We start from the raw sequence: 21,883 nt of genomic DNA on the forward strand, positions 1-21,883 counted from the left end.
GTTTCAGTGTTTAAGCTCATGAAACCTAAAATTATATTCCATCCCCAAGTTTCATTTCTTCTGGAGTAATGGCAACTGGACCAGAGGGCTGGTTCAGGATTCTGAGGGAGAAGTGCTAGTATCTAACCCAGAGTGAAGATTGGACTTCTTACTATCTCTAAAAGTCCATCCCGTACAATAGTACTCACATGGGGTTATCAGAAATGAAATCAACTTTAGACACTCAGATGGTCTTTATCCTTGAAAGCATCTTTATATTTTATCTGTAGAGATAGGTGGATTAATCAGGATGAATAATATTAATTGCTGAAATAGAAAAATCATAAATTTCACTAGATCAACACAGTGAGTTTTATTAATCACATATGGAAAACTTATTGAGATCAGACACCCCCCCCCCAATCTTGTAGCTTCACCACCTGGATCCAGTGACCTACAAGTTTCCCATGGTAGAGGAAGAGATAGATGGAGAAGGCACACGAGCTCTTGATTGCCTCAACCCAGAAGTGACACAAGCCATTTCTACTCATAGTCCATTAGCCAGAACGAGTCATATGGCCCTTCATAATTGCAAAGAAAGCTGGGAAACATAGAAAACATCATTTTTGCCAAAACATTTGAGCAGGTTTTGCACTGTGTCAATTTAGTCAAACTGGAACCTCATCTCTAAAAATTTCCTGGTTGGGGTTGAACCCAAGATAAACTGTGTGATATTGGAAAGGGGGAGAACTCATTATAATATAAAGGCCACTGAAAGGCATGAGATACAGTTGCAATATGTAAACCTTGTTGCTGATCTGTGGGCTCCTTTTGTTGACAAGGGCAGCGACTGAGCTTGTGGCTTCTCCAGGTCCTGCTAGGTTCCTTCAGCTTCTCTGAGTTCTGAGACTGGTGAGTTTGCATATTCATGGCAAAGGGCTCCAATACTTTGTGAAGGACACATTCATCATCAAAGTTGAATAAGGTGCCAGACTGACATAGATTCTGGTTTGTCCTTTTTTTTTTTTTTAACTTTTTTTATTGATTTATAATCATTTTACAATGTTATGTCAAATTCCAGTGTTCAGCACAATTTTTCAGTTATACATGAACATATATATATTCATTGTCACATTTTTTTCTCTGTGAGCTACCATAAGATTTTGTGTATATTTCCCTGTGCTATAGAGTATAATCTTGTTTATCTATTCTACAATTTTGAAATCCCTTCTATCCCTTTCCACCCTCCACCCCCTTGGCAACCACAAGTTTGTATTCTATGTCTATGAGTCTATTTCTGTTTTGTATTTACGCTTTGTTTTGTTTGTTTTGTTTTGTTTTTTGAAATCCAGTTTGTCCTAATGGGTCCCCACTTGTCTTCACTTTCCTATGTTTTAGGCCCAATTCTTCCCAATTGCTGGCCCTGCTACTGACCTACAAAAACTCCAGTTCAACAACCAGATGCAGAAGCAGCAGCCTTCCATAGACTAGATGTATGTGTGTGTGTGTGTGTGTATATATATATATATATATATATACACACACACACACTTTATTGAGATACAACTTACACACTCTACAATTCACCCATTAGAAGTGTATAGTTCAGCAGCTTTTAGTTTAATCACAGAGTTACGCAGCCATCACTACAGTCAGTTTTCATCATCCCCCCAAAACACTTGTACTCAGTAGCAGTCAGTAGCCATTTCTTCCCAAACTCCACCCCTCATACTGAATCAGCCGCTAATCTGCCTCTCTCTCTGTGGATTTGCCTATTCTGGATATTTCATCTAAATTGAATCATACAAGATGTGGTCTTTTGTGAATAGCTTCTTTCATTTAGCATAATTTTTTCATGGGTCGTTTATGTTGGAGCATTTGTCAGTATATTTTCTGTATTTATTGTCAAACAATAATCCATTGTATGATTGTCCTACACTAATTTATACATTCATCAGTTAATGGACATCTGGGTTGTTTCCACATTACCTGTTTTGAATAAAACTACTATGAACATTTGAGTACAAGTTTTTTGTTTTTAATTGAGGTATAGTCAGTTACAATGTGTCAATTTCTGAGTAAAAGTTTTTGTGTGGACATGTTTTTGCATTTCTTTTGGGAACACCTAAAGAGAATTTCTGGGTTACATGGCAACTCTATGTTTAACCTTTAGAAAAACGGTTATGTATGAGAATCACAGTTTCTTCACATCTTTGATGACACTTGTATTAAGGCATGTGTATGTTGTGGGGAGTGTATAGCTCAGGTGGTAGAGTGCATGCTTAGCATGCACAATGTCCTGGGTTCAATCTCCAGTACCTCCACTAAAAGTAAACAAATTAAAAATACCTAATTACCTCTTCCCAAAGGAAAAAAACCTAAAAAATTAATAAAGTTTATATATAAAAAAAGACTTGTGTACATTGGTGTACTCAATGATATCCCAAATTTTTCTCAGATCCTATTCACTTTTCTTGATTTTTTTCTCATTTTGAAGGAGAGGGCTTGTATAAACACTATTTATGTGTCTTCAAATTTAGTGCTGCTTTCATCTTTGAATATAATTCTACTGTTGAACACCACTAGTAATTTTTGTTTATTATTACATTTTTTAATTCCATAAATTCCATTTTTCTTCTTTTTTATAATTTCTTCTCTTTATTGATATTTTCTACTTGATGAGACATTGTTATCACGTTTTCTTTTACTTCTTATAGCTTGGTTTCCTTTGGTTCCTTGAATCTATTTATAACAGCTGCTTTGAAGTCTTTGTAAAGCCCGACATCTTCATTCGTCTCATAGGCAGTTTCTGTTGCCTGATGTTTTTCTCTTTTTTAGGTCACATTTTCCTACTTCTTGTATGGCTCATAGTTTCAGTTGAAGATCGGACATTTTAGATTATATATTGTAGCAACTCCGGATACTAATCCCTTCCTCCACACCTCCCCTGGGAATTTTTGTTGTTGTCCTTGCTTATTTACTTGTTTAGTAGCTTGGCTCGGCTATTTTCATAAAGTGTCTTTACCTCCCAATGTGAAGCCTCTGACACTGCTCCTCAGAGGTACAGCCTTGGCCCATGTGCTGGGATGACTGTGGTTTTAGCAAAACCTTCCTGGCCTGTCTGTTCCCTGACCTGTCTGCCTCCAAGAAGATATGCCATTTTCTCTCTGATAAATAAAATTACATTACATTAAATTAAAAATATGTAAAGTTATGGGAGAGAGGGTAAAATCAATTTTGGTTTGGGCTGATGGACATTGTTGGAAACATCTCCTTTGTTATATAACTATTTTCCAGAACAAGGTCACAGGGGCCAAAAAAAAAAAAAAAAGGAAAAGAAAAGAAACGAAAAATTACACAGTTCTGGACTGTGCACCCAAATGAGGGTTTTATTTGCTTCTGTAGACAGTCTGTTACATACAGTGCAGGTTTGCCTCAGAGCCAATGTAAGCAGAAAGTTCCCATGGATTTCAGAGGAAATGCTCTGCTTGATTTGGCAACATATGGAGCTCAGAAATAGATACAGGGCCAGGTTAGGAAAAAGGGAAAACACCTTGAGACTCCCAGGATGGCCTTGAATATCCTGGAAGTTTCTCTGTTATATGTGCTGATGTGACTTTGCCATCCTCTAAGATAGCCAGAGGAGTTAATTTGTGAGCCACTAAGTCAGGGTTCTGAAGTCACCCACACTGGGCACCCTTCACTCACCCTTCGTCTATGGCGCCCTTAGAAGCAGTGAGTCCTGAAATTCAGTCCTAAGCTTCCTGCTATTCTTTTTATCTTGTCCTTTATCACATTCACCTTCAACTGTGGTGCACGTTGAGCCTCAGATTCATTGAGGCCCAGATCTTCTCCTTTAGTCAGGCCTCTCTTACCTCCTGCATCTCTAACTGCCCAGAAAACATGTGCACTTATGTGAGCAATCACCACTCCAACTCAGCAAGTCCCATGCATTCTCGTTGTTTTCCCCCCATATGTTAATCATTTGTTCTGCTATGAAAAAGCTTTTTAGTTTGATGTAGTCCCATTTGTTTATGTTTTGCCTTTAAAGAACAGACCAGTTGTCATATAGAATGTCCCATGTCATGGATTATCTGATTGTTTCTTCAGGAATTAATTTATCTGATATTTCTTTTGAAATGAAAGTTACATATTAGAACTTGACTAAATTCAGGTGAAATATTTCATCAGCATATTGAATATTAGATCATGATAAGACCACAGAGTGGTGAGTTGTTCTAATATCTGTGTTGTAATTTGACCGCCTGGTTAAGGATGTAAACCCAGGTTTGTGACTGGGCAGTAACCTGTAGGGTGATACTTTGGCATCTTGCGAAAGCCCTATTCCTCATTAACTTTTCACTTAATGGATTCAGAGCCTGTTGATCACTTTTGCATGAATCAATTATTTCAATAGGAATTGTAAAATAAAATGACATTTTTGATTATCCTCTTCAATGATCAGTTTCTACTTTTCTCCAGGGAGCTTTTACAATCTTAAATATGTTCTTTGAAATGTAAAAGGTTGAAAGTCCAAAATTTCAAGTATCAGAGTTTATTGTAATGGGAGAGTGCTAACCTTCAATTTTCTTTTGTCTTTGCAGCAAAATGGAAATTCCAATTTCTATAAGCCAATTGTTGAATCCTTTGAGGAAGCACCTCTTTATGCTGTGATTTTTACTTATATGGGATATGGAATTGGGACGCTGTTTGGCTATCTCAGAGATTTTTTGAGAAACAGGGGAATAGAAAAATGCAATGCAGCTGTAGAACGAGAAGAACAAAAGGTACGTATGGGCATCTTCTTGGATCTCTGTCAATGCCTATTGTTCTCTGAAGTGTTCTCACTGTGGTGATGCATGTTCAGGTCCTAAAAAGAGTGACACACTCAGGAACTATTCAGGGTAAATCCTATTACTCTGCACCCCTGGACACCCTAATCATCCCCTGTGTATTCATGGATTTTTTATTACAAATATTTATTGAGCAACTACTACTTGCCATATTGAACTAAAGATTTTCTCATATATTATCATATTTAACTTTTATAATAACCTCATGAGATATATTTTAAATACCATTTTAAAGATGAAAAATCAAAATACAAGTGTGAGGGCACTGGAGTGGGACTGTATTCTGGGCTTCTAGTTGTAGGTTGAGTATTATTTATGTTTCATTCTGTTTGTTTGTTTGTTTGTTTTTTGGAGGAAGGTAATTCTCTCTCTCTCTTTTTTTTAATGGAGGTACTAGGGATTAAACCCAAGACCTCCTGAATGCTAGGCATGCACTCTACCACTCTATTCCCTCCCCCTTTATATTCTATTCTGGAATAGAAAAGTATGCTTGAATGAAATGTGAGATTATAATTTCATCTAGGCCTGAGTTTCTCAACTTTGGCACTGTTCACATTGTAGGCTAGCTAATTGAAGTGGGAGGCTGCTCTGTGCATTGTAGGACTTTCAATAGCATCCCTAACCTCCACCCACTAGATGCAATTAACACTCTCCCACTTACGTGTGACAATCAAAACGCCTCCAGACATTGCCAAATGTCTCATGGAGTGCAAAATCACCCTCAGTTTGGAACCACTGATTTAGATACTTTCAGTAGTTAACCTATAAAAGTCTACATCATCCCCTTTTCACACAGCTAACAGGACAACCTGGAAAACATTCAGAGATCTGGGAAGAGCCTGTGTCCTATTAACATGTTTTCCAAAATTGGTTCAAATGATTTATGATGCCATGAATCTCTTTTTCCTAAAAAAATTGCTTTGGAATGTATGATTGTGGGTATGGAATATCCACATGATGGAGCCTTGAACATACCTAAGCAAAGAACATAGGTGAGGCATGAACTTCCATGTAATGAGAGAACCTTGAAAACTGTAACTTAGTGACCAATACCTGGAGTAAGATAAACTCTTGGATAAAGTAACACAATCATTAACAAATCATGTAGAACACTTATTTTAGAATTACCTTAGTTCAAGTGTATAGCCTTCAGAAGGAAATCAGGTCTGGTTTTATCATTTGACTCTCTCCTACCCTTAGCTGGTATTCGAGCCCATGCTCTACACCAAGTAATGAAGGCTAATAGAGAAGAAACAATAGGTCCTTCATCAGAGAATCTGAAGCTGGGTGTGTAAGAACAGACTCGGGAGCAAAATGAATGAGAAAAAGTGACGATGGGGAGGAAGGTGATATAAGAAACAGGGATCTGTGACCTGTGATTCACTCGGGAAGTCAGAAAGGCATGATGCTGGGGCTTGAATGTGAGCAGGAGTCTATCTAGTAAGCAAGGGTGGAAAGTAGACACTTTCAGAAGAGTTAAGTCAGATTTGTTTTGAGCATGTATTTTGTGCCAGGCACTGTGCTAAATTTGGGGATATAAGAATAAATAAGCCAGATTTGGTTCTTGGCTTCAGAGAGTTAACCATAAAAAAAAGCAATTGCATCAGATTTTGATAAGAAGTACCATAGAGGTAACAATATGACATCAAGGAAGCAAAGAAGAGAAACATTTAATCTGAACTTGGTGTTCAGTGAAGGTTTCTGGGAGGAAGAGGAAGTCAAATTAATTTCTAAATACTGAAGAGTAAGTAGTAAGGTAAAGGGTGTGGCAAGATGTGAGGGAAGGAGTCTTTAGGGATAGGAAATATGGTGCAAAATAGCTAAGAAGTAAGAGAAAGCTTTGTCCACTTAAGGAACCAAGGAATTCTAATGACCAGAATGTTGCGAGTGAGAGTGGGAGTATGTGGGGAGAAAGATTGTTTGAGAGGGAAGCAGGAACCACACTACAATGGGTTTTTATAAGCCATGGGCATTTATTATAAGAACAATGAGAAGGCATTGAAGGATTTCAGGCAAAGGAATGCAGATTTGCAGATTAGAAAGTTTGTGTTCCCTGCCCTCTGAAAGATGTATTTCAGGGAGATAACAAAAGGACCAAAAAAGAAGCTAAGAGGCTGATGCAGAAATCCAGGTTGTAGGGAAAATTCTAGCTAAGGGCTTGGGCTGTGCCCAGGGTAGTGATCATAGGGATGATGATAATATACAAGGCCAAAAGATGTTTAAGAGTTTGTTTAGGGATGATTGATTTGACTTGACGAATTAGGGAAATGTACAAATCGAAGACCCCACTAGGTTTATGACTTGGACAGCTGGGTAGAAAGAAGGTGTTATCATTCATTGAGATGGGGAATAGAGAAGGAAGGGTTGGTTGGAGGGGGAAAGTGGTCAAATCACATTTTCACAAATTGAGTTTAACGAATTGGCAGCTGGAGATAGAGGTCTAGACCTCACAGAGAAAATTCTCAGATGGACATCATGGCACCTTACACATATCTGGCGCATGTTAACAGTCGTCAAAGCCACTGAAGCAGATGAGATTTCCCAGGGAAAGTCTGTACAAGGAAGAAGAGAAAGGATGAGAAGAGAACAAACAACTTTAGAGAATTTAATAGATGTTAGAGATGGAATTTCAAATCAAGACTGGAAGCAAAGTGACAATAAAAAGCCTTATAATCATCTAGGGAAGAGATAATTTGTACTTCATCTGGGGAAGAAGGAATGAAGAAAAGGGAACTAATTAGAGATACAGGAGGTAGGATCAACAAGTTTTGATGCTGGAATGTATGGAAAATAAGCAGAGGGAGGAAATCAGGATAACCCCAAATTTCTAGTAGGGTCAGACATAAGAATGTTTGCAGCACACCAGTCATGACAGAATGGTCCTGTACTTGGCAAACAGATAGCCACAGACAGTTTTGAGGATATAAAGGTCCTTTAATGGTAAAGGATTGAAATGGCTAAATCAAGCTGGAGACAACCCAGCGCACTTCCAGAGAAGAATGCAGTTTTCCCAGATCCTAGCAGAGCTGATGGTGAAACTGGAAAATTGGAATGAGAAGGCAAGTTCCTTTTGGCCATTCTCACAAGGATCTCCACAGCCCCTCCCTGCCACCAGCTGGTCTGTTCTAGAAGCTCTCATCACCAGTCTGTCTGCTCCCCAGGCACAATTAACTGGTGCACAGTAAATCAGCATATTCTAGAATACTTACTGGAGCACAGCGTAAGTCAAGTGTACATTACTCAGGTGTAACATGCTTGGCAGGAATAGGCTTCAAATCTGCCATCTATTTTCCAACCGATTGCAATATTTTTGCTCTATCAACCCAGCAGGGCTTGTCACTTTGGTTTTTCTAAAACACTTCTTACATTTCAAGTAGAATGCATGTGTGTGTGTGCGTACATATACACATACATGTGGCAAGCTTGTCAGGGAAACAGGCTCTGAGATGGAAGGCTGAGGGCTGAGAAGTGAGTGGGTGTGCTCCTGGGATCAACACTTGGACACCTGTGAGGAAGTGAAGAGGCAAGATGTGGCAGGTGAATTATGAGACAGTCCCAGCAGAGGCCTCTGGGGATCCCACAGGGCTCTCTGGTGATGGGAGTGTCCTTCAGAAGCATTCTTAGTTAAAGGAAGAGGTGAAGCCTTCCATGATGCTAGATGGGGCTGCCATCAGAGCGGGATGTGATCTTGAGCCCGGCAGTCCCCTGCAGTCAGCTGTGAGGCTCCATGCTCCCCTCATCTGGGGGCAGGGTGCTTGAGTTCTGAATAACAGCATGTACATAGTGCACAGCTGTCTGTACCGCAGCACCTCTCAGTATTGCCCCAAGAGCTGTAGAACTACCTCCCAGGAAGAAGGCATTGCATTAAATAGATCTGTGTCTCATTTTTTTAAACAAAATAAGCGATTTCCATCTGTTTGATCTCTGTGAGGTAGAGGGCATCAGTCCACTGACTGATAGACACACCTTTTGTACGACACACTTGTTATTTTGTGTTCTTCCCTTTTGAGCTGCTTTTTAGAGATTGAGGCCTTTCAGAGTAACAGGGTCTAACAATCTGCAATGGCTCCAGTCATGTGTACTTTTGGTGGGACTTGGCCACCAGAAACCCTGGCCTTCAGACTGGCCTTCTCCTTTTAATACTGCCCCCAGTCCTGGACTTCTTGCTGTGTTAACAAGCTGTCTTAGGCACATCCTGAAGGCTCTTGCTTGAAATGTGGACTGTGCTGCTTTCAAATGACCCCTGGTTCTTTGTAGCAAAAATGAGTGTTATTCTAATCTAAAATCCTGTTATTGTGTATGCAGAATAGATTGTCCCATCAGACAAACCAGCCCTGAGCAACGTGACACCAGGATAGCGAGCGCATCCAGGAAGGGCTGGTGGAGAGGAGCTCACGGGTGTTTTACAAAGATCATCACTGGATGCTCTCATGTCCTGTGACACTCGTTTACTATGCACTCATCCTTTCCATTTTTATTTTGTTTTTCATGAAGTTGTATAGATTTAGTGTGCACAACAGGATGTTTCAAAGTACGCTTATGCAGCGAAGTGGTTACTGTGGTCAAGCTCATTGACATGTCCGTCTCCTCACTTCTTTTTCTTAATCGAATAGAAGAATTTATGAATCCACTTTCTCTCTTGTCTTTCTCACTCTCATGACTCCTCTCATACCAAACCAGCCATTCAACTGAAGTGTTGCCCCAAATGCAGTATTCTTTTTTGCTTTATCTTCTTTGATTTCTAGCCCAAACACCCAGAAATTGATTCCAAACCATGAAGCCCTGATAATCCTTTTTATCTGAATCACTTGATTACTGATTCACTCAGTTTTTACTGAGTCAACCAGTAATGCTAAGTAAAAAGAACAGACAAAGCAAAACCTCCCTCCAGGAGAACACTAAAGAGAGCATAGAGAACACACATCCAAGAGCCCCTGCTGCCTCCATGGACTTCAGAGGTAACCAGAAGACACTAACAAGGGAAAGGACAACACAGACAGATACAACGTTAAATATTTTGCTTAAATTTTTCCTTTAACCCTTCAAAGGCAACTCTAGAGTTGAATTGCACTTTATTAAAGATTTCTAGATAAGTTACTTTCTCAATGATGTAATGGCCCAACTTTGCTTAATCCAGAAGAGGAGGTCAGCAAATGTAGTCAAAGGAATGTCAAGCATCATCAGAGATTTTAAAAACTTCAAACGCAGTCACATTTCTCAGTCCCCGTGGTTTGATAGCAGGTTCAGCATGAGGCAGGCCATGTGGCACCAGCCTGGTATAAAATATTTCAGTTGCATTTCCATGTTCACATTACATCCAGATAGTCCCAGTGTCCCTACAAGTAAACTCCAGACATCTCTGGCCCATCTCCAGAGATTATTACTCCCACGTGAAACAAAAGCGGTTTAGCGAGTTGTAACTGTAGATCATTTTAAGATAAACGTCTGAATATTTGCATGAATTAAAACTTGCTCTTTCTCATTCACACGTGGTATCTGAAGCAATAGCAGGAAAGCCCAGAGGGAGTTTCTTCTGCGTGATTTGAAGGATGGTGTCTATAATTGAGTGTGAGGTATAGTTTTGTCCAAATCAAACAGATGGCCCAAGCACTGGCCTTCCTGTTTGGATCTAGGTGGGTCCACAATGAGAGTTTCACTGGGGTTTCTCTAAGAACTATCCATGCTAGCCAGCAGCTTATGGGTGGTCATACTATGTGCTTCCACCTTCAATACCTCCAGTCTCTTTCCAACTAACAACCAACATGACATTTTTTTAAACCTAAGTCAGTTCACAGGGTATCTCTGGCCTTTAATACCTTCCCTTCTCACTCAGAGTCAGAGCCAGAACTAGCCAAGGTGCCTCAGCTTGAAGCCCCTCTATGTCTCTAACTTTATCTCCTCCTCCTCCTGAGCCCTGTCACTACTTCAGACATGGGGAACTCCTGGCTCTTCCTTCAGTACAGCCCACGTGCACCTACCTCAGGGATTTCGTACTTGCCCTTCTCTCTGTCTGGAATGGTCCTCCCTCAAGCATGACTCTCTCACTTCCTTGGCTTAAATATTTCAAGAAGTCAATAGCTTTAAATGCAACAGGAATCAGTAGACTTGACCTTCCCCAAAACCCCAACCAGGTTTGGTTTCAAATACTTTCTGGTTGCTTGTAAAAAGCAAATGCACCCTGACAAGGAATGAATATTTTCCATGATTGCATCTGGCATTGGAGCGTGTGATTAAGAAATAAAACTCCAAAATCAAAGTTCTAGAAATATTTTGTAAAATAAGACCATCAGTAAAATCAGATTACAGCCTCCCACATTGGATGCCCAAGTCAATATTTGTTTGGATATTTATATTTTAAAAATGTCAAGCACAGCCAAGTTTCTCACTTTGGGTATTTATATCCAAATCATATAAGTATACAAGCAGACATACACACATACACACAATTTCTGATGTGTCACTGAAATGTTAGTTAAATCATTTTTTTCCTTAGTTCTTTTGCAATGTAGACCTCTCTGCTTCCCTTAGAAAGAAGGAAGCTGCAATAGTAGGAAGTCTTGACTGATTTTGATAAGATAGAGCTTTATTAATATCTGTAGACTAATTCTAAGCCAATGTGTGAAGCCAGAGGGTTATGATAAGCTCTAATGAGGAGCCCTTCCTGTGTCTTTTTTCCTTTTTATTATGGAAATAGAGAGCCAAAGCCATCTCTTTGTGTATCTTTCCTTTCTTTTTCATTCACTTAATTACACTTATGCTCATTTGCTCTGTCTTTCCCTTAATATAAATGGGTTCATATCATATGCTATGTGACTGTCTTTTTTCATTTAACCATATGCTGAAGATCTTTTCATTCCAGACAAGATTACCTCCTTTCTTTTAACAGCTGCATGACAGTATTCCAAAATATAGTTATATGAGTGTTTATTTTTATTCCCTTTTTATTATTGAAAACAACCCTTCAATGAACAGCATATGCATTTATTCAAGGACATTTCTTAGAAGTGGCTTTCTGGGTCTAAGAAACGTATATTTCAACTTCTGAAATATTATCAAGTTGTGTTTGAAAAAACTTGCCTAGCTAGACTCCAGTCAGCAGTGCATGAGAGGGCTTGCTATGCATTGATACTATCAGCATATTTTTCATTTTCGTCAATCTGATAAGTAAACGTTTTTATGTTCTTGTCTTTTTCCCTGATAAATAGTAAAACTGGGATTCTTGTGTTATGAGCATTACTTATTTGTACTTATCCCTCTTGAGCTGCCTATTCATATCCTTTGCTCATATTTTTATTTAATTGGTTTTTTTTTTTGTACTGATTCACAGGAGCTCTTTCTATATATCCTTATATCAATAATTCATCTATTAAATGTTTTAAATATTTTCCAATTCTGTTTCAAGGTTTTTAACTTTTTCTATGTTATATTTAGCCATATATACATTTTTTTTTTTTTTTATCTTTAGGTCATACGTATCAAACACTTCCTTTTACGTTTTCTTTGTTGTTGTTACTACTTTTGCTGTTTTTTCAACTTGGGGATGGGGAGTTAGTCATGTTCAGGAAGGCTTTTTTTCATCTTATAACAAGTTTTCCTATAATTTTATTTAATACTTTTATGATTTATGGTGTTTATACATTTAATCTCCTAGGATTTATTTCTATTTGCTGTGTGAGATAGAAGAACTATTTTTTAAAAGAGATTTTCAAATTGTCTCAATATCATTAATTGATTAGTTCATTTATTTACTCACTAATTTGAATAACTGGTTACTTTGTCACATTTTTAAGGAGAATCTACAAGTTTTTAGGTAATTCTTAGAGATTTTATCTCTATATAGACTTTAGAATTAACTTGTCAGGTATTTATTTTTTAAAAAAGAAACTGTTGCCATTTTAGTTGGTAATATATGATATCTATACATATAGGTTAACTTTAGACATCTTAATAGTCTTTCCACTCAGAAAGGTGGTATGTTTCTTTATTTATTGAAATATTTTTCATGTCCTTCAATAAACTATATTTTTTCATAATCTAAAGCCTTATCCTTTCTTCTTATGATTATTATTTGGGTATAATTTTTTGACAGCAGTGCTATTTGAATACCATATTTTTTCTTTATCCCATATACTAATTAGTTTTTGATGGTGTATGGGAAAGCTGTTAATATTTTCACATTTTAATTTCACATACTACCACCTTAGTAAATTATCTCCTCAGTTGTCACAGCTTCTTAGATGTTGTATTGGAATTTCTTTAAATTTCCGTATGTGCCATGTATATTGTATTTTATGTCTACTACATCAAACTTGTTAATTATGTTACTTGACTCCTGTAGATTTATCTTTTTGGTCTACTAAAACTTATAATTTCTAAGAAATGTGTCTTAATGTCTGTGTGCTAATGCTTTCCACCTTGATTGTGGATTTCTTGTTTTTTTTTTTTTTTTCCCCTTCTATAATTCAGTATAACTGTCAGATGCACGAAAGACCATGGCTCCTATAGTTTTTGGTGAATTTTTTTCCTTTTATCATGCTTTTACCTGTACTCTATTTTTCTTGATATTAATATTTACATATCTACTTTTGCTTCAATAGACATCTCTTTATTTTCCATTTTCATCATTTGCAGACATGTATGTCTGTTATGAGAAGCATACAGATTTATTTTTAAAACAAATGTGAAAGCTTCTGTATTTTAATAATATAGTCTATGAACAATTACTTACTTGAAATATATGAATTTCCTATTTTTATTGGTCAAAAATAGTCAAACATTGATAATTCCACATGGTTAAACTTAATATTTAATTACTCATTTGTTTAAATTATTTCTGCCATCTTTATATTTTACATTCACATTTTTTATTGCTTATTTTTAATTATTAAATTTTAAATATTTTCCCTTTTATATTTTTGGTACATTTGATTGAGTTTTCTTTGTTCTGCATTTTTTCCTCCTTGTCACTGTTAAGAAGTTATATATAGTATATCCCCTACTATTTTTTTAATGGTTCTCTTTGAATACTTAACACATGTATTTAGGATTTATGTACCATTATTTAGCAATTAGAGTCTTCCCCTGACCAGAAGAAGTTCATAAAGTTTCACTTTCTTCCTCCCACATACTCATTCTCCAGGTTGTCATTTATTTATAAATTTTAGTTTCTGTTTCTTTATAGTACATATACAGAACTGCTTGGGCTAACCCATATTTTATCAGTTTCTTCATTCACTATTTTTTTCTGGCATCTGTCTTCCTCCATAGTTATTTCATTGTTTTACTGAGGTACATGCTCAATTATCACAGAAAAGGCCTGTGGGAGTGCAACTCATGACTCCTTACATATATTAGAATGTCTGTATTTGAATTTCTCATTTGGTTGCTGGCTTGGCTGAGTATAGGATTTTAAGTTCAAAACAATTTTCCCTCATAATCTTTCCCACCACTGCCACCTAAGAAAATTCTGAAGCAATCTAATTCTGATTCCTTTGTATATAAACTGACTTTTCACCTTCTCTGAAGACTTAAGATTCTCCCTTTATCCTTCTGAAATTTAACCAGGATGTAGCTTGGTGTGGGTTTTCTCCTATTTGCTCATGTTCAGGAGTTGAGAGAACACATATGTCTTGGGAGTCAAACCTTTCTTCCTCTGTGAAACCTTCCCCTCCTCCTCCTCTTTCTTTACCTTCTCTCCCTCCTCTTCCACCTTACCTTCTCCGTCTCCTCCTTCCTTCAGTCTTGCAAGTCCAATTTGAGACATTGGACCTGGATCTGCCCTTCATATCTTTTGTGTCTTCTTTTATATTTTCTTTCCTCTGTTCTTTGTTATTATGACCTGGAAAGATAGTCAGCTGATTATGCTGGTTAATTAATTTCATTCTCTGATGTCTCCATTATACTTTTGGACTTTTAACTGTTTTAAAGGATGCACTGTTTTGTTGTGTCTTTCTAAACATGTTACTTATGTAGTTTTAATTCTTTTCCTGTTTGCTCTATTAATCGTTTATTAAATGTTAGTTCTGTTTATTGAATTTGGTGCCTCATATTGTGCTATTTTCCTCAAATAGCGATGACATTTTGTTTGATGCTCATTTTTGTATTTAAGGGTTCTTATTTGCTTACATATTCAGCTGTCTTGAGTGACTGTAGAAGGGAAGTGGAATGAGTTGCTGGGGCCAGCGGCTTGCGTTCTTGCTGTGTGGGTGTCCCACCTCTCTACACAAGGGCAGTGCTCTTTCACTCAGGTCTTGCCACCCAGCACGGTGCTCTGTGCTGTGGGCAGTGCACCTGCTTCTTACTTATTAACCCAATGAAAGGAGGACGAAGAGGTCTTGGTTCCCAACTGATCACCTGGGGTATCAACTTCTTGTTGTTACTCACTCTTGGCTTTAGATTCCTGCAGTTAGTGTCTGTCCACATCAGTCTTCTCCATAGATGTTACAGGGCTATGATTTTCTATGATCTTATTTCTACATTAATCAGATCTCATTTAAACTCTATCTTTTGTATTACTTCAATATTTCTGATTCATTGATGATACTCTTCATTGTCTTTCTAGGCACTTATAAATTTATTTTGTTTTTAAATATCTACATTTTGTCATTTCACAGGACTTTTAGGTGAGTGGTGGATTACATACAAGCATGGAGTCTGCCATCTTTATTCAACCTCCCTCTAATTATAAGAAAAATTAAATTTAGCTATCTTTACTTAGTATTAATCATACTTCAAAGAATTGTTTATGATATAATAAAATAATTACTGTTTCCAACAAAAAAAACCCAAAACATATTTTATTATTATTTTGTACTCACCTGTGGTAAGAGAAACAGCTGTTTCTCAAAAGGAAATAATGACATAAAATGAGAAGTGTCAGTGTAGTCACAAATGACAAACTGTGTTTTATGATGATTCTTTCTCTCCCGACAAATCTCCCTACAAATCTGTCTGCTGCTGAATGAGCATGTGTTAAATCAAATGAGAAGGGATATGCTTCCAAATTTGGTAGTATTTCTTACATTGGGCCATGGATATGTTCTCCTCACTTCCTTTTAAACACCTAGCCCTGAAGCATGGTACAATTCTCAATTTGTCCACTTGAATTTTCTGACTTTCTATTGATTTGTCTACAAATGTAGGATTAAAAAAATGTCTGTAACACTTGGAAATTTATAAAGTACCTTATAAACTTCTAACTGGGATGAAAAAGTTTGTCATATTGTAGAAGAAACAAAGCCACTTTTGTGGCTGAATTGTTAGACTTTGCTCAACACATGTACACCATACTCCCCAAAGTGATTTTATCCTTGTGGCTGGGGTTCAGTCATATTTAGCCTTTTGTGTAAGGAAGAAAAATAAAGATGGTAAGTAGGCCAAGTGATAAGTAATCTACAGACAGATAAAGATATATCCTATTTTAATGATTCTGCTTTTGCAATATCTAGTCCAGATTCATTTTATAGTATAGTTAAAATGCTGTGGGAGGCTTACCTGAGACTAGAGTTCAGTGACTTTTTGAAGGTGTTGACTGCTCCTGAAGAAACCTTGCTAGTGCACAGAGGAATGAGGTGGGGTCAAAATACACCCACACAGAGGCATGGAGCCTCACAGTTACAGAGAAATAGGACAGTGCCCCAGAAGCAACCCCTCCTCCCTGGGCCAGATCTTGAATTCTAAGCAGGTTTCAAACTCCACCGTCCCATTCAGGAACATGTAGACTGCTGAGTGTGAAATTCAGATCTGAGTTAGTGTTCACACCACCCACCAAGCAATGGCTGCTCCATGTGGTAAAAAAAAACTGGCCCATCCCTTTGACAGAGATGTTTCAAGTACCTAATTGATAAAAGTTTCTATTGAGTGTGGAGATCATTCCCTGGCAGAAAGTCTTTACTGACCCTGCAGAATTGGTTAGAATCCCTTTGTCTTGCCCTCAGAGCATGTATCTCAATCAAGAGCTACCTGCTCATTTCCTCATAGGTAGAAATTCTGGATCTCTGAGCAAGTAGCCAGGAGAATTGCTCAACCATCCTTCAAATTCACATGCAGTAGATGACCCCCAGTGTGTTGTTGTGAACATTCTTTCTTGTAGATAATTACAATTTCCCCCCAGATATGATATTGTTGTCACTAAAAACCAAAAGGTGAAGTGATAGAAAACACTGTGGCTAGGATGCAGCCACCAAGCCACAAAAGATGCAGATTCTATATTTTCCCTCCAGACTGGACCAGCTCAGAAGATAAGCGGGCCAGAGGAGTAGCATAAGAAGGTCTTCCACAAAGACTTTCCCCAGGGTCTTCCTTGTTCCTTCAGGAAATCAGCTCCATTCCCTAAGGGGAAGGAGAGCAAATAAATCAGAGAAGATGGGAGGGAGGATGGGAAGCTCACTCCCTATTATTGAGTGGCTCCCTGCTGCCTCCAGGATAATTTCCAAGTTCTTCCTATGGACACGTACGGCTCCCATTCTCTGTGCCCAGCTGACATTGCAGGGCAAATAAGGGAATCAGAGAGGAAGCAGGGACCAGACCAGTCAGAACTTGGCTTTAGCTCCAAGTGAGATGGGAGCCATTATAGGCTCTGAACATAGAGGGACAGTCTTCACCTTGTGTTTTATTCTACTCATTCTTCTCAAATACACCCCAAATTTCCAGCAAAGAGACCTGTTCACCCCAAGGACCCTCGCCAAGCATTCCTGCCTGTGGCAACCTCATTCCACCTTCAGTGCCCATCTCCAAGGCCCCTCCTACAGAAAGCCACTTGATTCCTCCAGCAAAATGTGCCTCTTCCTATGGATCAAATCTTACAATCACCTTTAGTACATGGCTTTGGCCAAGGTCTTACATTTTTTGCCTTGTACTTACTATTTGCAGTTAGATGCCACAGTAAGATGTGTCTTGCTCTGAGCCTCAGTTGAACAGCAATGCCTTGGGCATGGATGAGACTTTATACAGCAAAACAGGGCTGTGCCTTTGAGATAAGCCAGGTGTCTTCACAAGCTCTTCAACTCAGATTCTGGGCCCTCAGTCACCTACCAGCAGTTATACCAACAGAGCCAACAGCTCAAGTTCATCCCCATGTCTAAAAACATAACAAATGGGGAGACTCATGTTCAACAGGGTTAAGACCAAATTATCATCCAACAATTTTTTTCCAAGTAAATTGCTTTAGACATAAAATCTGTTACCCTTTGGATGGAACTGACAGGAGTTCCTTGTCTCCTGCATTCATTTAGGTCTGGTATGGTGCTGTCATATTTGTGATCCTTATTTGTAACATTTTTCACTTCCCCACTAAAATGTAAGTCCTTTGGGGGTGGAAACCTCACAGAGATATTTGTTGACACTGCCTGTCCCTTTCCCCAGGTACCCTTGCTCAGAATATTTGAGATGAAATATTTTCATGGCTCCTCCAGGTCTCTTAGCCTTCAGTTGCCAATGAACTATACAAAAAGTGAGGAACCAAAGGTAAACTTCTGCCTCTGTTATAACAGGATTTTGTGCCGCTGTATCAAAACTTTGAGAATTTTTATACACGGAACATTTACATGAGAATCAGAGACAACTGGAACCGGCCCATCTGCAGTGCCCCGGGGGCTCTGTTCGATGTGATGGAGAGGGTTTCAGATGACTACAACTGGACATTTAGGTGAGGCAGCCACCTGGAGGGGCTTGGTTGAAAGAAAACCCTTTCAAGGAAATTCTAGCATGGGCACCAGATTACAGATTTGAAAAACCAAGGCATGGAACAGCTGATCTTCTGTTATTCAGCCCTTTGCAAGCCTTCCTGAGCCCATTGGGGGAAGTCACAATATTTAAGTGACCAAGGGTGGCTTGCTTGCATTGTAGTGAAAGAGACATGTGTATCAGAAGGTGCAAGGTACATAGAGCCAGCTGGGAAGAGTCCTTTTCAGCTTTATTGACAAATTATACCCTCCTACTTGTTGCTGCAGGAGACAGTGATGACCATGGCTCTTTCTCATTGGAAAGTTCTCGCTTAAATTTACACCAGAGCACAGGGGTCACAAACGCAAGCACCCAGGGAAAACCAGGGCTAAGTAATACTCCGTGACCCGGATACTTTTTTCCTGATGCTCTGCCCAGCTTCATGATGGGCTTACTCTCCCCTAAGGGCAAAATAATGTGTGGTAACAACGGTGCAAATCAAAATTAAAAAAGAAAATATATGACTTGGGCCAAAGCTAAGATCTCTTTGTGAGAGTCTTTTATGGGCACTGGGATGACATTATGTGAGCAAGCCCCTTATGTTCACTGGCCCTTCTCTCTGCAGGTTTACTGGAAGAATCATCAAAGATGTCATCAACATGGGTTCCTATAACTTCCTTGGCCTGGCAGCCAAGTATGATGAATCCATGAGGACAGTAAAGGATGTGTTAGAGACGTACGGCCTAGGTGTGAGCAGCACCAGACAAGAAATGGGTATGTGCGGTCACTAGTTTGAAATTTTGTCCAGTCGGGTCTCAGATTCCTTGTGGCGACTTCTCAAATCCAGATCATGTTAGACTGTGTGCCTCAAAAAGCTGTTATAAAAATGCAAAAGAAAAAGGAATTTGAAGGTCTTTTTGAAAGTTTCAAACATTGTGCTCTTACCAGGCAGCTTAATAGTTAAGATTTTAATTCTCCAAAATAAAAATAGTTCTTTCCTGACCACATTCTCTAAAAGAGCAGCTGTTATACCTCCTCCATCTGGTCCTTTTCTGGGTTTTTTCTCCCACTTTTCTTTTTTTCCACAGCTTTATAGAGGTATAATCGATATTCAAAAAAAAAATATCAAACCCTGTACTTAGTTATTTTACATAATTTGATGAGTTTGGACATATGCATACACTTTTGAAACCATCACCACAATTAAGGAAATAAAAATATCCATCAACTCAGGAAGTTTGCTTCTCTCTTTTGTGGTAAGAACACTACATATGAGATCTACTCTTTTTTTTTTTTTTCCTAAATAAAATTTTATTTTATTTTATTTTTATTTGTTGAAGTCTAGTTGATTTATAAATTATATTAGTTTCAGGTGTACACCTAGTGATCCTATATTTAGAGATCTACCCTTTAACACAGTTGTCAAGTGCACAGCACAGTACTGTTAACTGTAGGCTCTATGAGCTACCAGAACTTATTTATCCTGCATGACTGAAACTTTGTGCCCATTGAACAACTTCCCATTTGCACTTGGCTCTTTCTCCCACTTTTCTTAACGATGCCCATCACTGATCTTGCTTTTGTGCTTGTGTATTACCCATCTCTGCTACTAACACGTAAGGTTCATGAAGGGAGGAAGGGTCTTGTTGACTGTTGCACTGAATGAATGAATAATAAATGATGAATGAATGAACATGAAAGAGGGAGCAGACTGCCTATTTAATTCTCTTTTGGCTGAAACATTTTTCTCTTATTCAAAGCAGTAAAATCTCTGAGATGCAAACTTCTGCTCTCCCCACTTCAGGGAGTATGAGCGGACAAGTCTACTCTGGTAGAGAGCTTGGCTCTTCCTGGCACCTTGTCTCTCATATAGCATCTCATTCATTCCTCACAAAACCCTTTGTTAAAGGGGCAGCACAGGTCTTCTCAAGGAGGAAACTGAGGATCACAGTGACTAAGTGACTTGCCCACAGGGCTGGATTCCCTGTCCTAACTCCCAGTCTAGCTCAGCTTCTCTACTAAGCAGTTACCCATCTAAGTTAATCCATGCAGGGCTCACCAGGTCAGTTTCAGGCCCGTCTACGGATCAGAAGTAAATCTGCGGAAAATGGATTTACCTTTAATGAAAAATAAGTCACATGCCCCTCTTAGATAACCAGTTGGTCAGAGGGCTTTAAAAACCTGTAATTATGCAGACCTGTGCAACAAATAACAATTCAAATTGAACAAAGTAACTTCAAATTGAACAAAATAATAAGATAAAACTCCTATAGCCTTTGTGCATCAAGTAACAGCAAATGTATATATGGCTGTTTATCTTCTGTACAAACTGGAATAATAGAGTAATGAATTATGGGAGGCTTTGAAAATCACATAGGTCAACTTAACATTCCTGATTAGAAACAAAAGTGAAAAAAATAAAAATATGAAATAGTGATGGAAGACCAACCATAAAGTATGCCCCAGTCCTTGAAAAATGAAAAAAAAAAAAAAGACAAAGAGGACATTAGCAATGCAGCTGTTGAGTTTATTTTGATATTTGTATATTGAATATTGAAACTTAAAACATAAAAATGACTTTATCTTTTTAAGCACTTACTGAATTTTCATAAAAATGTACTACATACTATGCCACAAAGTAAATCTCATTAAATTTCAGATAGTGACATCTATAAGTCACATTGTTGGGTCACAGTGAAATAAAGCTAAAGATTAATAATAAAATTATAAATGGACCATTTTTAAAAATCACTTGAAAGTTTTAAAGCCCTCTCCTAAGTAAATCTTGAATCAATAGGGAAATGAAGTTACAATTACATCATACTTAGAAACTAACAATTTGAGAGCACCATAGGATTCAATTAGTTGTATACTTAGTGGAAAATATGTATATTCTTAGTTTACTAAAGAACAAAGTTTGAAGCTAGTAAATTACACAACCAGTGTAGTATGGAATAAAAGGAAAGCAAATGTACTTAATTATTAAAGATAAAAACAGAAGATTATGAATTAGAAAACAGTAATTTCTATTGGGCTGAGACACCTATATCTTAATAAGACATTAGAGGAGATTCTGATGGCCAGCCAGAGTTGACAACCACTAAGCTAGCATAACCCTGATCCCAAAATTTGACTAGGAAGCATTTTTAAAAAAGGAAAATTATAAAGCAATGTTGCTTGGAGAAAGTAATGTAAGAAATCGGTATTGCAAACTTAACAGTATATTTAAATAACAGAATTCCATGATCAAGTAGTTATATTCAGGGATTATAAAGATAGTTCAAGAAGGCAATTTGTAACATTGAAAGATCCAAGAAAGAAAACATATGATTATTTTGATACATGGTGGCATTTTAGTCTGACACACTTCAGAAAATTCAAGTTCTCAG

At 38.0% G+C, this 21,883-nt stretch overlaps 1 protein-coding gene across 1 annotated transcript in view; it reads left to right on the top strand.

Annotated features, from left to right (window-relative positions):
* SPTLC3 (serine palmitoyltransferase long chain base subunit 3) overlaps window positions 1–21,883 on the top strand; it is a 136,297-nt gene that overhangs the window by 24,012 nt on the left and 90,402 nt on the right. Inside the window, exons 2-4 of the mRNA XM_032461815.1 lie at window positions 4,584–4,766; window positions 18,323–18,477; window positions 19,120–19,268. Of these exons, the coding sequence (XP_032317706.1) occupies window positions 4,584–4,766; window positions 18,323–18,477; window positions 19,120–19,268 (487 nt within the window). The remainder of the gene's footprint in view (window positions 1–4,583; window positions 4,767–18,322; window positions 18,478–19,119; window positions 19,269–21,883) is intronic.

The sequence above is a fragment of the Camelus ferus genome, chromosome 19, assembly GCF_009834535.1.
Source record: "Camelus ferus isolate YT-003-E chromosome 19, BCGSAC_Cfer_1.0, whole genome shotgun sequence".
Lineage (NCBI taxonomy): Eukaryota > Metazoa > Chordata > Mammalia > Artiodactyla > Camelidae > Camelus > Camelus ferus.